The sequence below is a fragment of the Protopterus annectens genome, chromosome 6.part1, assembly GCF_019279795.1.
Source record: "Protopterus annectens isolate FY-2018-M chromosome 6.part1, PAN1.0, whole genome shotgun sequence".
NCBI classification, from domain to species: Eukaryota; Metazoa; Chordata; order Ceratodontiformes; family Protopteridae; genus Protopterus; species Protopterus annectens.
Genome location: NC_056738.1, coordinates 29,943,191 through 29,960,938, shown reverse-complemented (window position 1 = coordinate 29,960,938; position 17,748 = coordinate 29,943,191). Strand labels below are relative to the sequence as shown.

Here is a 17,748-nt window from a genome sequence, read left to right as displayed (position 1 = left end):
CAGGGTTTACAACGCCGGGTAAATACTCACATTTGCTCTACATGGAAGAGGTAATAATTAAAAAAAACGTATTTATGAAAGTAACTTCTAATTTTGCCTGGGTGCAATTGCAAATCAAACTTGTTTGCAGTTATATTACGTGACTATTTATTCTACGTGACCCGCTGTGAACACTGTATTTTTGTGTGTGCTCCACGTCAGCCGCGCAAGCGTAATGTACACAGTCACTTGCGTAAGACGAAATCCGGAAGGGTTCCCAAACTATAGGGAGAAGAATTGACAGTTTTAGGTTTTGGATTGTTAAAGTTGGGTAACACATCATGTTTAAGAAATTAAAGCAGAAGATAAGTGAAGAACAGGTAAGGAACTGTCTGATGAGTGATTGTTTAAATGTTTGTAATGTTACTGTTACTTCTGGTTAGAGATGGTATGTATAAGCTTTACTGTCAAGATCATGAGGGGGCATGAAGAAGCAGATACATTTAGTGATTGCTGTTGTGCAGACTCTGCTGCTCGTTTTAACGTGGACCTACAGACGCAGCGTGTATTCACCACAGGTCATAATAGCGGCTATTTAAAAGAGTTGGATCTTTATTTTTAGAAATTTATGTAAAAGCAATGTCAACTTACCAATTATGTGAATCAGGTTAGAGCAACAGCTCTTCGTTATAGATATGCTTTAATATTAGTAAGTTATTTTATACCGCTGAAATTGATTGTCTGGGTTTTGTGCATGTTAATATGTTTTCACGCTGGCCCACTTCAAGGGAAATCTTGACGAGTGGATGGGTAACAGAAGGTTCACTCCAGGGATCATTCCAGTTGCGCCACTGGATATGGGCACTGTGAACTAACGTCGGGTGGCACGGTGCCTGGGCATTTTTTTTTTTTGGGGGGGGGGGGGTAGGCTAGGCTAGGTTTGGTTTGTAAAGGCTCCAGGGCCATAAGCCTAGTACACACATATGAACCTATGTTTACAGCAATTTAAGGGTGGAAAATAAAGGGGTCAAATTTGAGCTTTTAGATGTATGGTATTCCAGTCTGTTGCTTCAAGGATTGGGTGCAGAAAGACTTTGTGTAGTTGTCTTACTGGATATTAAATAGTTGACCTCCATAGGTGAAATTGTCCAAGGACTGTTTCCATCCACAACCCTTACCAGGGGCAATTCAGTAGGCTATTGAATTATTTGGATGTACTATATACAGGACAGTATAGTAAACACACAATAGTCTGATAAATTTACAATAATGATTTTAGTATCTGCTGAAATACCAAACGAAACCCAAAGACCATGTAGAAACAAAGTCCAAACAAAAGCTGGCTCAGGCAGATCCATGGTAAAACTACAGTTTATTGAACTTTAATAAACACAAAATAAAAAAGATTACCACTTTCGTTCACTTCTTATGAACTTTAGATAATCCTATACATGATTGCCCTTTTTTAAGTATATGCAAAAGCAAACCCTTTGGTCAATCCATGCACCCCCTCCTCCTTAAAAGAGCAAATTCTTGTTATCCAATATTCACTATACAAAAATGTCTAAAATACAGGTATGGCAGGTTTAATACATAGCACCAATAAGGAACACATGACCCATGTGTAATAAATGGCCTGAAAATCAAAATAGCCAATAAAAAGGGCAATAGAAATTGTTTATAAATACTTAAATGTTTAACATGTTAAATACTTAAGCCTATAGCAACTGATATTCCTAGATGGGTTCCCGTCCAAGTACTAACCAGCCTCGACACTGCTTAGCTTCCAAGATGAAAGGAGAACAAGTACAGTCAGGTTAGTATTGTTACTAGTTTCATAAAGTACATAAACATGTACATATAACCCATGTATTTCTTAAGGGCATGATATATAATAAGTATGAACTTGTTAGAATAAAACTTAAATAAAATTAATCCCTTTATCGGTTCAGTGCTGTAAGCTTTAATATACAAGCAATAGAAACATATTAATTGAGCCCAGGCCATGTACTAGCATCCGCTACCATTTGCCATGACATTTCCTTCTTCTCCAGTAACAGGCTACTTGGTCCACCCCCATACCCTAAACTGGCCTGGTCAGTAACTACATACTTGAAATGGTGTCCTGGAAAATCACAAACCTGTTTAACAAGGGCATTTGCCATAATGCATTTTTTGATGTTATACTCATGTTCGTAAATATGTTCTTTCACTTTGGAGTCCATCTTTCCCTCATAAAAACAGGGGCACACTTCACGTTGAGCCAAATAGACTACCCCCTGAAGTTCACAATTAAAATTTCTAGGTATCCTAAATTGGTTACCACGGACCGTAAAGTCTTTTCCTTCCTTGACACATTTACAAAAATGACACCTACCACATTTGTTCATGCCCTTATAAAATTAGCTTTTACTTAAAGCGTATTCATTGCTTTCCAAAATACATTTCAGATTTCTCCCTGTGCAATAAACCGCAACAGGTTGTTCCCCTGTTTTAATTGAGAATAAATTGCTCTCCATTGAAATTCCCCAGTTCTTATTTAGAATCCACTCCAAGGTCTGGATTCCACTAAAATACGTTGTAGTAAAACTGGTTTCATAACTGTTCTCAGCAGTACTCACCCCTTCTTCAGCAATACCCTCCACACTTGTACCAGGTGATGGAAGTAATCCCATACTAGTGGATTCAATATTTGGAGGAGCTACCACTCAATTTCTGTCTACTCCTAGGATAAGTTTAAAATACCCACGTTCCCTCTTACTAAAATCTTTGGTTAAGATCCCCCTAGGATAGCCTCTACTCTCAAACATTGCCACCATTTTATGACATTGCACCAAAAAAATCATCCATTAATGATACCATTCTAGCCACTCGGACTAACTGCCCTTTGATCACAACTCTTTTTTGATGGTGGGGGTGGGAACTAGAGAAGTGTAAAAAAAAAAACTATGGAGTCGGGAAACATTCCTCTTGTTACAGGTATCCTTAATTAATAGAACATCTAAATAAGCTGTTTTCTCTTGGTCCATTTCATGGTAAAAACCTCAAAAATTCAGCTGTTTTATTAATATAAAATAAATACAAATTATCCATTTTCTCCTTGATACCCTTCTAGATGATACCAATATCATCCAAAAACAGGGTATATAACTGGAAGGAATTAGCAAACTGTGACCCATCCAAAAACTTGCGCTCCCAATGTGCCATTACAGTATTCGCGAAAGCTACACCAGAAGGGAACCCATCACCACTCCTTTCTTTTTTAAGTAATGTTTATTCTCAGAGGTAATAAAGTTATTCTTTAATACCAGTTCCAATAGATCTGGTAAATTAACCTGTTCCTGGGGGTACCCATATAGCTTCCAAATAATCACTTACCCAATGTATGAGGTATTACTCTTTATAAGTCATTCACATCTGTGGTAACCAAAATGTCATTAGAATCAAAGTTAATACTGTCTACCTTACCTAAAAAAAACAGGAATTTCTACAAATTCTTATTTCATCCACCAAATATTGCTTAAGTTTAGTATCCAATCACTTCACACATGCTGATGTAATGGAGCTTCTCCCATCAACTCAAGTTTTTATGTACTTTAGGTACCCCAGTGATAATTGGTATAGTGAGGTTACTGAGGTAAATATAATTAAATAATTCAATACCAGTCCATTTGTCAATAAATATATCTTTCAGATTACCAAAAATGTTCCTATTAGCACCATTTACTTTGTTTACGGATACTTCCTCATAAGTATCTGTTTCAAGCAACCACCTAATCTTTAATTAAATTCAGTATTGTTACAGCAAAAAAAAAAAAAGTCAAAGAAAAGTAATCAAACACTTGACTTCATTTTGCTATTTAAACAGTGCCATTGCCACTTTCTTTGAGATGGTAACAGTTAACATGGCACCCCGACCCCAACAGGCTGTACTATGGCAGAACAAACTATCTTCCCTTCTACCCATCACCCTTGGGTCCCTTGTTGTGAAAAAATGGGGAAAAACCTAGAATATATCCTCTCTTGGCTGTTTAGTACCTACCCTCAAGAAACCATTGTTCTAGGAGACTTCAACAACCTCAGAATCTCTGACCATCCATGTAAATCTATATGGATTTACTCAGATCATATTCTCCCCTACTAGGATCGGTAAACCTAACAACAGAGATGGTATCCTAGATTGGATACTCATTAAATAGCCATCCCCACATGTATAGGGTCGGTACCCGACCTGAGGGCATAAGTGACCATTTTCTTAACTATATAATCAGGCATAAGACTGACATCCCCCACCAACCTACTTGCAAAACAGTTAGAAGCAGCAAAACCTTTATCCCCGCTAATTACTAAAATGAACTTAAAGCATGTAATTGGGCAGTCCTAAAACATTTGCCACTTGAAGAAACTGTAGTCTATTTCAACACCAAATTCTTAGCCATCCTTGATACCCATGCACCTGCACGTTCTATAAGAAGCAAAGCAAAATTTGCTCCATGGGTTTCAAAAGAAACCAGACAAATGATCTTACTTAGAAACAAAGCTTGGACCACTTGGCGTGCCACAAAATCCACCTTAGATCAACTTAGACTTGGACAACTAAGGAACAGCACTAAAAGATGTACCACCCTAGATAAAAAAAACTTTTACTGCCATTTACAACAGAAGCACCAAAATAATCTGCAGATGTTTTGGGCAGGCATAAATAAACTTATTCACCCAGGGCAGTGCACCACTCCTACCCCCTCGGCTACCATCCAAAAACCTTCGGAAGATGTTGCCAATTTCTTTAATAGTTTCTTCACAGGAACTATCCAGTCACTAGCTAACCAACTGTCTCCCAGTTGCCCAAGTCCTAACTCCAGCACAGCTAGTTCTCACCTCCCCTTTAACTTTTAACCAGTTCCACATCATTTATCCGTGCCCTAATCAAGAAACTAAAACCTACCACTCTTGCAGTGGATATCCTCCCAGCTGAGTATCTAGAAAAAGCTGCAGATGCCATAGCATACCCGATCTCTATCCTGATCAATAGAGCTATATCAGAAGCCACTATCCTCTCCATCTGGAAAACATCCCATGTTCTTCCACTCCACAAAGGGGGGGCAGTACCACTGAACTGTCAAATTACAGACCTATTGCTACTTTGTCACCCCTGGCTAAGGTTGTGGAGAAGTGCATCCATAAACAACTCCTGAGCCAACTCATTCAGCAAAATCTCCTGGCTAACTCGTAGCATGGTTTTAGACCGTTTCACAGTACAACCACGGCCCTCCTCTCCTTCTCCATTGTTATTAATCAAAACCAAAACTACAATAAGCTTTCTTCTGCCCTCTTTCTTGATCTCTCCAAAGCCTTTGACATGGTCAACCACCAACTACTCATGCACACACTTAAAACAATTCTCCTAGATGTCCAAGCTATCCAGTGGTTCAAATCTTATCTGAGTGGTAGACAACAGGTTGTACTATGGTTAAAACTATCTTCTCTGCTATCTATCACCCTTGGAGTCCCTCAGGGCTCTATATTAGGACCCCTATTATTTTCTGTCTTTATTAATGACATGTACACAGTCATTCCAACTGCCACCTGCATTCAATATGCGGATGACTCCACTTTGATTTTCTCTGCCCCCCCCCTTAAGTCTACAGACTTTATCCCAAAATGTTTTTAATTCTCTCGAAAATTGGCTCTGTAATCAACGTCTCCTATTAAATCCTAACAGAACAAAACTACTGCTTTTCTTCCCCACTCGTAAAGACTCCTCTCCATCCTTTGCTATGAAGTCTAACAATGGTACTGTCATTGTCCCAGATCCCTGTAAGAAACTCTTAGGTTTAACAGTTAACCAACTGTCTAATATGCATATTAATCTAAATGTTAAAAAAGTCAATAAAAAACTTGGCTCACTGTACAAGATCAAACCTTTCCTCTCTCCACTAGCTAGAACGGTAATTGCCTGTACACATCTACTTTCCACCCTCCTTTATGCACTCCCTCTCTTCACAAACTTGAGTAAGTCTGACCTTAATAAACTCTGTAGCTGCTTTAAGCATATTGCTAGATTTGCCACTGGAGCAGCATACAGAACACACTACAGTCTCAACCTAAAGAATCTAGGGTGGCTAGAATTGCCTATCAACTTCAGTACAGTCAGCTAATAGTAGCACATAAAATTCTCAACCAACCTGAAAACACACCCGTACTTAAAAACTATCACTCCTTACAGCAACCTTAAGACACTTTGCCCATCCAACAGATTAGTAGTCCAAACCCTCAAAAGCAACAAATCATCTGGAGACTCTCTATATGCCAGCTCTGTTGGCAAAATATGGAACTCACTTCCTGCTGAGCTTACTTCAGAACCCGTTCTAACCCAATTCAAAAAAATCTAAAACAGTACTTTAAAAGGAATGGCTGTGTCATTGCTCTAATCCTAACTTACTCTGGCAATATAAACACATGCTAAATCAGTCTTTTGGCCACCCTTACATTGCTTCCTAATTGTTACTCTGTAACAAATCAGATTTATGTATGACAGAATGAATAACTTTTATCATATGTATTATATTTGTAACAGTGCTTTAACTTGTTTAATGTAACAGTTTTTCTGTATGTATGTATGGAGCTTTTCTCCCCAGGCCTTCAGTGAAAATGGGCAGGTAGCCAGTTGGACTATCCCGGTCAACAAATTAAAAATAAATAAATAAATAGATGATGATGATGATTGCGAACAGAATGGTCCTGATTTTTAGTATCTGAATTAATACTAAAGTAACAAATGTGCACAAATTGAAAAAGTACTAAAGATTCTGCATTATTTAATAAACCTCTAAATATGGGAGAAAATGTTGGATGTTAAATAAAGCAGGCAGTTTTAATGTGCTACCCCAAAAGACATTGCTGTCTTTGCTTATGGAGCATATGCTGGAGTTTATTTGTTGATCCTAGCTTCACTCACTACGCATTCTAATTGGCTTAACTGCCTTTGGGACCTTACTTTATAAATAGAAACCCCTTCAGATCTTGCTGTTTTAATCAACAGCCATACCTGAACTGATATGTAAGGTAGTGTGTTAAACAAATGCCCTTTATTCCAAGTTGCATCAGACTTTTTTGAATTAGCACACATGTTCACTCATAGAGAATGTACCTTTTTAAGAATGGCTGCTCCCATAATTTTTAAGTCTTTTGCCTGCATTATTAATTTGTATTTTACATATTTCATCTTGTGCTTGTTACTTAAACATACAGCTTCAGTTCTTTTGCCTAGTGTGTCCACTTGTCAGAGGTCAGAGACTTGAGATAACTGTAACTCAGGCTAAACTTCTGGAGGATGCAGTATACAGGTAACTGGTAGAGCATTGTTTCAAATGTTGGTATTTGGCCCATTGCCAACCTGGGTCCTAAAATGGATATAGTACTTAAACAGCAAAGTGTCTGAAGCTGTATTTGTAGAAAATGGCCTTCTAGCTGCCACCGTAGTCATGGATATTTGAAAAAAACATTTGGAACATTTCATTTGCATTTGTTTAATGGAGTAGAATGCTGATACCTATGAATTTGTGTCCAGGTTCAGCTTGTGAGTACAAAAATATATTAACAAAATAAAACTGTTGGTACACTGAGTAGTGAAAGACTGAACAAATAAGAACTATTTGGAAAAGCTTGAAGAAGAGTAAAATTACACACATGAATACTTTGACAGAAGATTTGGTACAAATAATACATTAACTACAAGGATGTAGTTGTTTACACTACACTAGTAACGTGAGTTATTTATTTTTTCCTGGTGCTTTTCATCTCTTCTTGGAATCAAATCCATTAAGTTTGTATAGTTGGGGAGTCTTTTCCTTGGATACCTTTAAGGTGGGAACTATCCAGAGAGGCCATCATTGGCCTTTGAATTGTTTCTGCTCTTACTGCTATCCCGTATAGAACATTTATGTATGACTTTCCCTAATTGATGTGCTGCATACCACTGTAAAAACATGTCTATTGTAATTTGTGTGTATACTGATCATATCTAAATGTATCTGTAATTCTTCTGTGTGGAGCTTTTCTCCCTGGACCTCTGAAAAAGGGCCTTTTCGACTCAGTCAGACACCCCCAGTTAACAAATGTAAACTAAATAATTAAATAAAAACTGCTCTCCTTTGGTAGCGACTTCAACAATTGCATCACTCTAGGGACCACCATTGGCCATATAGCAGCTTGTAGTTTATGCTTCTGGTGTAGTCGTCATGGGCTACTGTCACCTGTTTCGCTGGCAGTGCCCATGCCCACTACTGCCTGTTGGCTGCTTCCCTAAACTCTAACATGGATTGTTTCTAGTAGCAGAGGTGTAAGACCATAGTGGCTGTGCCTCTTCTGCTGTGTTGCACTTTGAAGAGCAGGACATATTAAGTGAACCAGTTTGCCTGGGTGATAGACTGGTCTTTATCCTTCTATACCGGTAGAGTTGGCTAACATGAGATTTGTTTCTGCAGTGTATTATTTACATAATACACTATACAGTTATAGATGCAGATTTACCACTGTTAATGTGAGATTGAGAGTTTCGTGGGTCGGCCCAGCTTGCTGAAGGATTTTCACAGATTACAAATGAGAAAGAGGGTCCTTTTATGTTAAGACGGGTCTACTGCTCTACATCGAAAGTACACTTATGCAAAATAGAGCAGTAGACCCTACACTTCAGCAAATCCACTTAAACAAAAGTGCATTTTCGCTAAAGTCTAGTTCCCCGGGGTACCCCCCCCAAAAAAAACAAACCAGTAAAACATGTTTTTGCAGGGGGACAAGCCCCCCTGCACCCATGTGGGGGGCTGTGCCCCCCCCCATACCTCCCCTCCTTAAATATACCAACTCTGAGATTGCACTACAATGAGGAATGGGAATCCATTCTGCGCTGTAGTGTGACTGCCGAAGTCAATGTTCGAAGTTTCACTACTTCGAACAAGTGGACTCTGTGAGGTGGGATTCGAAGTAGTGAAACTTTGAACATATTGATGGATCCCATTAAGACATATTTGATTCTGATGGTGTAAGATGACTAATAGAAGGTCGGCTAATAAGTGGTAAGCAATATCAGTCTTAAAGTAGCTTAAAGATAAGTATGTTGAGCAGCTGGCTGTATCTAGCTGCATTACGTTGCTGTCTTGTTCTCTGTGTAGATGGGCAACAGAATTCTGTAGATCTAGTGAGGTGGATAAAGGTGGGAATCTTGTTTTAAGCTGTTACATAATGGGACATTGCTGTGCCTTGAAACTGGCAGTGTTGGATGAGGCATGTTTTTTTTTTTTTTTTGAACACTTTTGTTAAATTATCACTTAAGACCTAGGCAAACATACATTAACAGAAATGAAAACAAACCATATTTACATTTTTCCATTTATATGCATTTATATATTACATATATTTTCTTTTGTTGTAGCTATCAGTCCAGCATTAAGTAAATTGCTGAATTCCTGCCTTCCAGTAAAGCTCAGTCCTCCTCATGAACATTATTCTGGTTGTATTGTTCCAACAATTTCCATTTATTTCTTGGGTAATTTGCTTATTCCCGTTTCTAAAGATCCCTCTTTGAGTTAATTTATCTTTTTTATAATATTCAGTACTTCAGCTACAGGTGATTTAGACTTTGATTTCTAGTTCTAGTAATTGTGTTTTTTTGGCAAACAGAGTTAAACTTAATAAGGTCTTACTATGTCTTGGCAATTCAGCTCAAAATAATTATTTCCTTAGTTGCAACCATTTGCTCCACAAATATTTCTGACAGTAATCTGTATGGAATTTTTAAAATCTGCCAACTCATTACCCTCCCAACACATATGGTCACAATTATCTCTGCCTTCACATCACACTGCCCATATTTGCTATCTGCCTGAGGAAGAATTCTTTGAAGCCTGCTTGGGGGTTTACAAATACCTGTGCAAATACTTTCATGTAAAGATCTTAAACCTTCTAGACATTGTTGCATATTTGGAAGCCATACATACATCACCCATCATTCTCTTGTAAATTTTTTTCAGTATCTCTTCTCATTCTGTTCTAACCTTCTATGATTGACTTTTATAGTTATCATTCAGTATTTTGAATGCCCTTTTTTAACAACAGCTTCTGTTGTTGATTTGAATTAAAAATGATACCAGAGGAGGTCTTTCAGTTAAGAATATCCTGTCCCTTTCTCTTTGCCTGTACGCTATCATTCTGTAGCATGCGTCTTCTTGGCGTCATCCCACTTTATTACATTTCCATCTCTAGTTATTTGCTCCTAATACATTGGTTACTTTGCCAGTGTTTTGCAGTAATTCCAACACCCTTTTACTTATTTTCTGTACCCCCTACTTGCAGTCTTCCCTGTTGGCATAATCTCCTTTCTCCATTCTCATGTTGGCATAGTTCTCAGAATATTTTCTGCTACTGTATGACTATTATATTCTGTATGGTTCTTCTTATTCTCCTTGAGGATCTGCTTCCACAATCCCACTTTCTCTCTTTCTTTCTTGAACGTCCCTCCTGCTTCAGCATCATCCCTTAACATTTGAATTATAACCTTCTGCTTGTGTTATGTATGTGAGCCTTAACTGTGTAGCTTTTAAAATAAACATCAGATCAGGTAATCCTAAACCACCTTGTTTTACTGGAAGGATCAAATTATCCCTCTTACATCTTGCCGCCCCCCCAGATAAATTATTTCAACTCTCTATTAATTATTGTCCACAACTTCCTCTGTGGTTGATAAAAATATACCTGAGCCATACATAAAATTAAAGGGATTAAAAACAATTTTCACTGCTTGTATCTTATTATCCATATTCTTAAATAAGAGCTTCTATTTTTTTAGTTTTCTTTTGTCTTTTTTTTTTTTAGTCCCCTCTTACATATCCTTAGATGCCATAACAGAAGCCTTTATAATCCATAGTTGTAAATAGTTAATCTTATGTCTCCATAAATATGGGTATTGGTTAGCCAGTTTGTGTGCAGGTACATACTTTTGTTTTGCCTTTATTAATTTTACATTCTGAATAGACTTGAAAGTGTCTCCAAATGTTCCACTACTCTGAGATGTGCTTTTCTGGATTTATCAGGTACACACTAGTATCTGCAAATAGTCAGTTTTCCTTCATTACCTTTCTTATTTTATCCTTGCATGTCTGAGTCCGTTATTTTCTTTGCCAGTGACTCTCAATGTAAAGCAAATAAAGGGAAAAGAAAACACTCTTGGTTGTTTTTTTTTGTTCAAATGCAACTTACTAGAGAGGAACCATTCCACTTTCCCTTTGATCCTTCATATATCTCATAATCTATGTTGTTGTGCTAGGGAATGCAAATGCTTCCATTGCCGTAGTCATAAGTCCCACTTCAATTTTTGCCTCTGATCATTAATATATCCTCTTATCTAAAGTTGTTATTTTATTAAGGAAAGCAAATGCTTCCACTGCAGTACTCCTAAAATCTCAGTTTACTCTGTCGAAGACTTTCTCTGCATTAGGACCCACCAACAACCGCTGTATTTTCTTACATTATGCTTCCCTCTGGATTATCATTGCTCTATTAATTTTGTCAAATGTTTGCCTCTCCTTCACAAAACCACATTGATCCATATCTCTCAGGTTTGTCAATATGTTTGCCATTCTTTTAGCTAGTGTAGAGTTAAACACTTTGTGATCATGGTTTAAAATTGAAATGGGTCTATATGAAGCTGGATCTGCTGCGTCTTTACTGCCTTTAGATACTACAACCACTACAGGTTTCTTATAAGATGTTGATGCATCCCCTGCTTTTAAAATACTGTTAAACAAAATCTTCTAGGTCTTTATCACATTTTTCCCTGCTAACTTCCAAAGGAATTCCTTTTGTTACAGGAGACTTTCCTGAAGATTTATTGTACACCAATTTTTGATCTCATCTCCTTGTATCTTAACTATTAGTTGATAAGCCTCTACATCTAACCTTGGCATAATTGAGTCTTCCATAAATATTTCAATTTGTGCTCTTTCTTGATTTCCACATTTCTTTGTTTTAAGCAAATTTTTTGTAAAATTTCTGAGATCTTTCTAATACATCTAAAGGATATATGATTATTTGTTTTTTTGTCCTAGGCTCATTAGGTTTGGCAACAACCTTTAATATTTTCTATTGCCTAAGACATTGTGCTACAAGTTTTTATGCTCTGGAATTAGTATAAAAATAATTCCTTAATGGCAGTCTTTTAACTCTTTCATATTATCCACACACTCCCTTATTTTCTCTTTCATATTCTGCAGTTGTTATGTTTCTTGTTCTTTGGGATTCTCCTTACTGTGCAATACCTGAACCTTTTTCAGTCCCTGTAGGTAATTCCTGCGACTTCTTAGTTCTTAACCATATGTCTTTCTGTTGCATTTCTATCCTATTTTTAAACTGCATTTTCATTTTGTCCCACTCGCTAGATATAATTTTTGAAGGTAGTTCTATAGTCCTTAATAACTCTCGAATAATTTCCACTGACCATTCCTTAAATTCCTCTCTTTTTAACAGATAGGTGGTGAGAAAGTGTGTCTTATTTTTACTTCTTCACCATGCATTTTTATTTTAGTTTTTGTTGGTGCATAATCAGGAGTAGTTACTAGATGTGTGTTGAAGCTTTCAATTAAACGTACATGTTTCTGTGAAATTGAAAATATCATTTCTGTCTAGTCCAGCCCCCAAGTTTTTGTACCTTGGGGAATTCTATGTAAATTTTGTCAGAGTTACTACTACTGAATTCATGTTTTCCATACCAAATATTTTAATTAATTTCTTCATAAATGTGCCGTCTTTTGTTGTATTTTCCTTTCTAGATCCCTGATACATCCTCACTGTTGCAAATTAAGATCCAGTCCCCAGCTATAACTAATATTCCCTGCTGAAAGCTGATTATTTCTCTCAAATGTTTCTTTACACCAAAACTGCCATTATGGAGCTAAACTGCTAGTGTAGTCACTCTTCCTCCTCATCCCTTGCCAAAAAGCCCCTTACTGCCACAAATCAGCTATTGTCTCCCCCCTCCTTCTTCTAGGAATTAGGGATATTAGACAGAATATTGGAGACAAAGTAGAGGGTCGTAATTATACTAATTAGTTACTCTACTTTGTTTTGTCTCTGATACTCTGCTGAATATCCACCCTGAAATCCTTTTTGTCAAATTCATTTATCCATGTTTTACCAAGTGTGTCACCTGCAGCATTGCTGTTTGCATTCTGTATTTTTTAAACACTTTTTTTATTGACTCACCTTAGGTTCATAGGTGTGTACTAGGCTAATGGCCCTGGAGCCATTACAAAACTAGCCCATAGACTTGCCCTGGCATTGTAACGCCCAACGTTAGTTCCCAGTGCCTCTATCAAGTAGAGCCATTGGAGTGATCCCCGGGGTGAACTTTACATTTCCCATTCACTCATCAAGATTTCTCTTGAAGAGGGCCAGTGAGGTGCTCTGCTTGACATGTATGGGAAGTCTATTCTAGAGCATGGGCAGTCTTCGGGTTATGAACCTGTCCTTACAGCATGATCTGTTGATTGTGGTAGTGAGGTTGAGATTTCTGGAGTGTGTGGTGCAGAGGGATTGGGAATTTTCTAGATGTAGCATTTCTAATAGAGCTAGGTCAGACATGGCTTTGTAAGTCGAGCAGAGATTGCCTCTTAGTAGACTATTTCAGACAGAGAATAGTTGGAGTTTTTTCAGTCTGTCCATGTAGGACATGTGTTTAAGGCCTAAGAACCTTTTTGTGAGGTACTTTTTGTGGCCTCTCCAGCTGTTGCAGGTGTCTACTAAGGTATATGCCAAATGGGGCATTATAGTCTATGATTGGTCTAATGAGGAAAGAGTAGAGAGAAATGATGACCTCCTTCTTCCTGGATGCAAAACCCTTGGTAATGAGATGTACCACACAGAAGGACTTTCCGACCACAGTGGCAATGTGGTGGTCGAAGGAGAGGTTGCTGTCAACCTGTGTCCCCTTATCTCTTATAACGCCTTCACTGTTCAATGGGCTCCCATCAGTGTGGTAATTAGTGGGAACTGAGTTTTTCCCAAAGGGGATGACTATGCATTTTTTGGCATTAAGCTTAAGGCCATGGTTTTGACACCAGTCATTGGTCTCAGTGAGGCCCTTCTGTAGGATGTCTGCATCACTTGGGGGGGTTTATAATGGCTCCCAGCTTCCAGTAGTCTGTGAACTTTGTCAGCTAGAGTCCCTCTGTGTTGGCCGGGACTTCTGAGAAGTAGATGCCAAACAGGAGAGAACCCAAGACCGATCCCTGTGGGACTCCACTCGTGACTGGTGGACAGTCTGACTTGGAGTCCTCTACTTTCACACTGTGGGTTTTAGCTGTCACATGTTATGTAGGCAAAATTAAATTTATATAAAAGTAATCAAACCTGTTTAACAAGTTCACATGTATAAAGCATTATACACAGCATAAATTGTTGTATGTCATATAATCAAAGGAACATTGCATAAAATGTTTAATTCATGTCTTCTGTTAAACCTAGTCTCATTCAAAACATTTTTCTGCATGTATTGTTCCAACATTTTCCATTTCCTTAATGTAATTTACTACTACACTTTTTTAAGGATCCCAAATTTTTCGCTACTTCAGGTATACTTGGTTTAGATTGTGATTGCCATTCTTTAGTAATTGCTTTTTTGGCAGCCACCAGAAATGAGCTTAACAAGGCCTTGCTATGTCTGGTGCTGTAACCCAGCTCCTATTCCACTCTTTCTCTTTTTTTTTTTTTTTTTTTTTTGTTTTACCTTACCTTATGTACTTCATCTCTGCAGACCTTTTTCCTATCTCTTTCTGTTTTCTTTCTCCTCACCTAAGCTACCTGAAGGCACTTTGCCCTGCCCTCTTCTTATAATCTTCTTCTTCTCTCCATCCTTTTTCCTTCTATATCCATAATATGAACACCTCTCTCATACCAAGACATCACTCAATTTCACATCACTGTCTCTAATATCTTTTTTAATATCTTAATTGTCTCCGGTCTCATTTATCACATACTAATCTGCGTAACAAGTAATATGACTATTGAGTTTTTCCTCACATATTTTTTCCAACATTATTATTTCATTATACTCTACTGTAAAACACATGTGCTATGTTTGTCTCATTAAATTTTTTCACTCATATTTTGTAATGTAATGTGATACTTTGTAATTTAAAATGTCTGTACTTGATTTCTGAAATATTGTGATTGTGGGGATTTTCTCCTTGGGAATTTGCTGTAAGTAGGTACTTTTTGGCCCATTCGGACTTTCATGGTAAACAAATGTCAATTTATGGAATACAACATGCCAGGTTTCGAGGTAGATGAGGCTCAACAAGTAACAGTTATGATCGGAGGAGATGAGATAAAACTGGTGATGCATAATCAATCTGCAGGAAAGTCACCAGGAGTAGAAGGCATTCCAGCGGAAGTTTGGAAACTGTGAGCGAATAAACTGATAAAAATCTGGAAGGTTTTGTTTAACAGTATTTTAAAATGACGGGAGGCACTAACATTCTGGAAAAAAGTTGTGGTGGCTGTAATACCTAAAGAGTGTAAAGACCCATCCAATCCAGCTTCATACAGGCCTGTTGTAATTTTAAATGATGATTACAAAGTATTTGTTTGTAATGCTAAAAAGAATGGCAAAGTTGATACCAAAATGGATAGATATAGACCAACATGTTTTTTTGGAGGGGAAGTAATCATTTGACAACATTAATTTAACAACAATGATTCAGAGGGAAGCAGAATGTAAGAAAATACCTGTATTACTGGTGGGTCTAGAGGCAGCAAAAGCATTCAACAGTGTAAGAGTAAGCGGAGTGAGATTTTATGAGTGGGGCATTCCCTGATAAAATGTTAAGGTTAATTTGGAGGATATACGAGGGATTAAAGACAAGACTCAAAGTGGGAGGGACCCTCTCTAATGTGTCTGAACAGAGGAACCCAGTGGTGGTTTCCTCTTTTCCCCTTGGTTATTTGTGTTTTATTTAGAAGTACTGGCAAAGAAAACAAGGGACTTAGAAATTTAAGGATATAATTGGTATGATGTTCAAAAAAGTTGGCTTTATTTGCAGATGATATTATTTTGTACCTGATTGAAACAGAAAAGGACATTTCAGTGTTGTAGAACATTCTGAGACAGTTCCATTTGTTTTATATAAAATTAATGAAAATAAAACAAAGGCTGTAGCTTTAAACTGTGTAACCGGCATATTTGGGAAGATAATAACAATTCTACCTATGTGTTCGGTTAAGCCTGATAATATTAGTCAAGTCTCTGTAGTGCCTAGGATGTTTGGGTTGTGTTGTGTCATTCAGGCATGAAAATCTGTGAATTTTTGGCATATGCATGACTATTTTTAAGCTTTTAGGGTCTGTTCTGTGGTATGGGGTTTGATTGGGACCTGGGTTTGGGTGGATGTCACCACATTGATTTTTGTTGGAGGAAGATGGTTTGTTTATTGTGGCATTTTTAACAGAGATGGGTAGAAGCATTACCCTGATATTGGGGAGTGACATTCTTTTAGTATTTTGTTGTTACAACAGTGGAGTAGAGCTATGGAAAATAAGCTTGAAGAGATTTTTGAGTGACTAGTGGGGAGATGGTTAGGATAAAGAAATGGCTGATGTGTGCTTATTTTATTACTACTACTGGTGATGATGTTAGGAATGAGAGGAGGAGAATGAATAAGGTGACCTAGGCGGGAAGCAGCATTGTTAATGTTGTAAAAACCTTGCAGTATGGTAATGTGAGGTAGTGTGGAGAATAGGTAGGTTTTGATGGGAAGGAAGCAGAGTGAGATTTGAGAAGGAATTTAAAACAGAAGTGAGTGGAGATGGTATAGAGAGAACCGTTTGTGATTGGATAAAGAGTTAGATACAGGATAGGAGGATGAGTTGAGGTGTGGTACAAGTGTAGATGTAGGGGAGTGGAGTGAAGCTCAAGCGTAATGAGGGCTTAACAGAGCAAGTTGACCCATGGTGGGCTAAGTACCAGGAAAACTATCTGTAAAATTGCAACAAGACAGGAGGCAAGACAAATCCTGATAATTTTAAAGACGGTAACACATGCTGCCAGATTGCTGTTGACATACAGCTAAATTAACTGCAGCTATTGTAGTGATATTGGCTTGAAATGATGTTATAGTAGATGGAGAAACAACTGAGATGAGGGAATGGCTTGAAATGATATTGTAGTAGCTGGAGAAACAGCTGAGATGAGGGGAGGGCCAACCAGGTACTTCAGTGGAGTGCAGTTAGTCCCCCTACAGATGGTTTACCAGCAAAAACAGTTGGTGAGGTACTACATTTATGGATACAAAGACATGGTCTTCGAACTCTAAACACTGATGTGAGTCACGACATTTAATTTTATTGTCTTTCCAGGGATTTTTTACACCGCTAGATTAAAATATGCTGCTGTGGTCACCTAGCTTCATCTTCATCGGTAAAAGGCCTGTGGGTGAAGGAGTCCCTCCAGCAGTTTCAACACTGCAGTACAGAACCCACTTATGCAGATGTGAGGAAAAACCAGTTTAGTTTGATTGTTGGAAACTAAGTTACATAAATTTTAACTACAGGTATTGTTTCTTTTGAGGGTTTACAACTGGAGTTGAAACTCGGCTGTAAAAGTTCATTTGGTAGTTTGATTATGTTAAGTTTTGCAGCAGCAGTTGTCAGACATACTATATGCTAAGTACACTTACTGTAGAATGCAGTAGCTGCATGGGAGGAGTTCACTTGGGTTATTGT

At 37.8% G+C, this 17,748-nt stretch overlaps 1 protein-coding gene across 1 annotated transcript in view; it reads left to right on the top strand.

Moving 5' to 3' along the window:
* Positions 1-225: 225 nt before the first annotated feature.
* Positions 226-17,748, top strand: part of LOC122805248 (golgin subfamily A member 4-like) — a 1,317,313-nt gene continuing 1,299,790 nt past the window's right edge. The window contains exon 1 of the mRNA XM_044075338.1: positions 226-359. Within this exon, the coding sequence (XP_043931273.1) occupies positions 321-359 (39 nt within the window). The 5' untranslated portion in view covers positions 226-320. The remainder of the gene's footprint in view (positions 360-17,748) is intronic.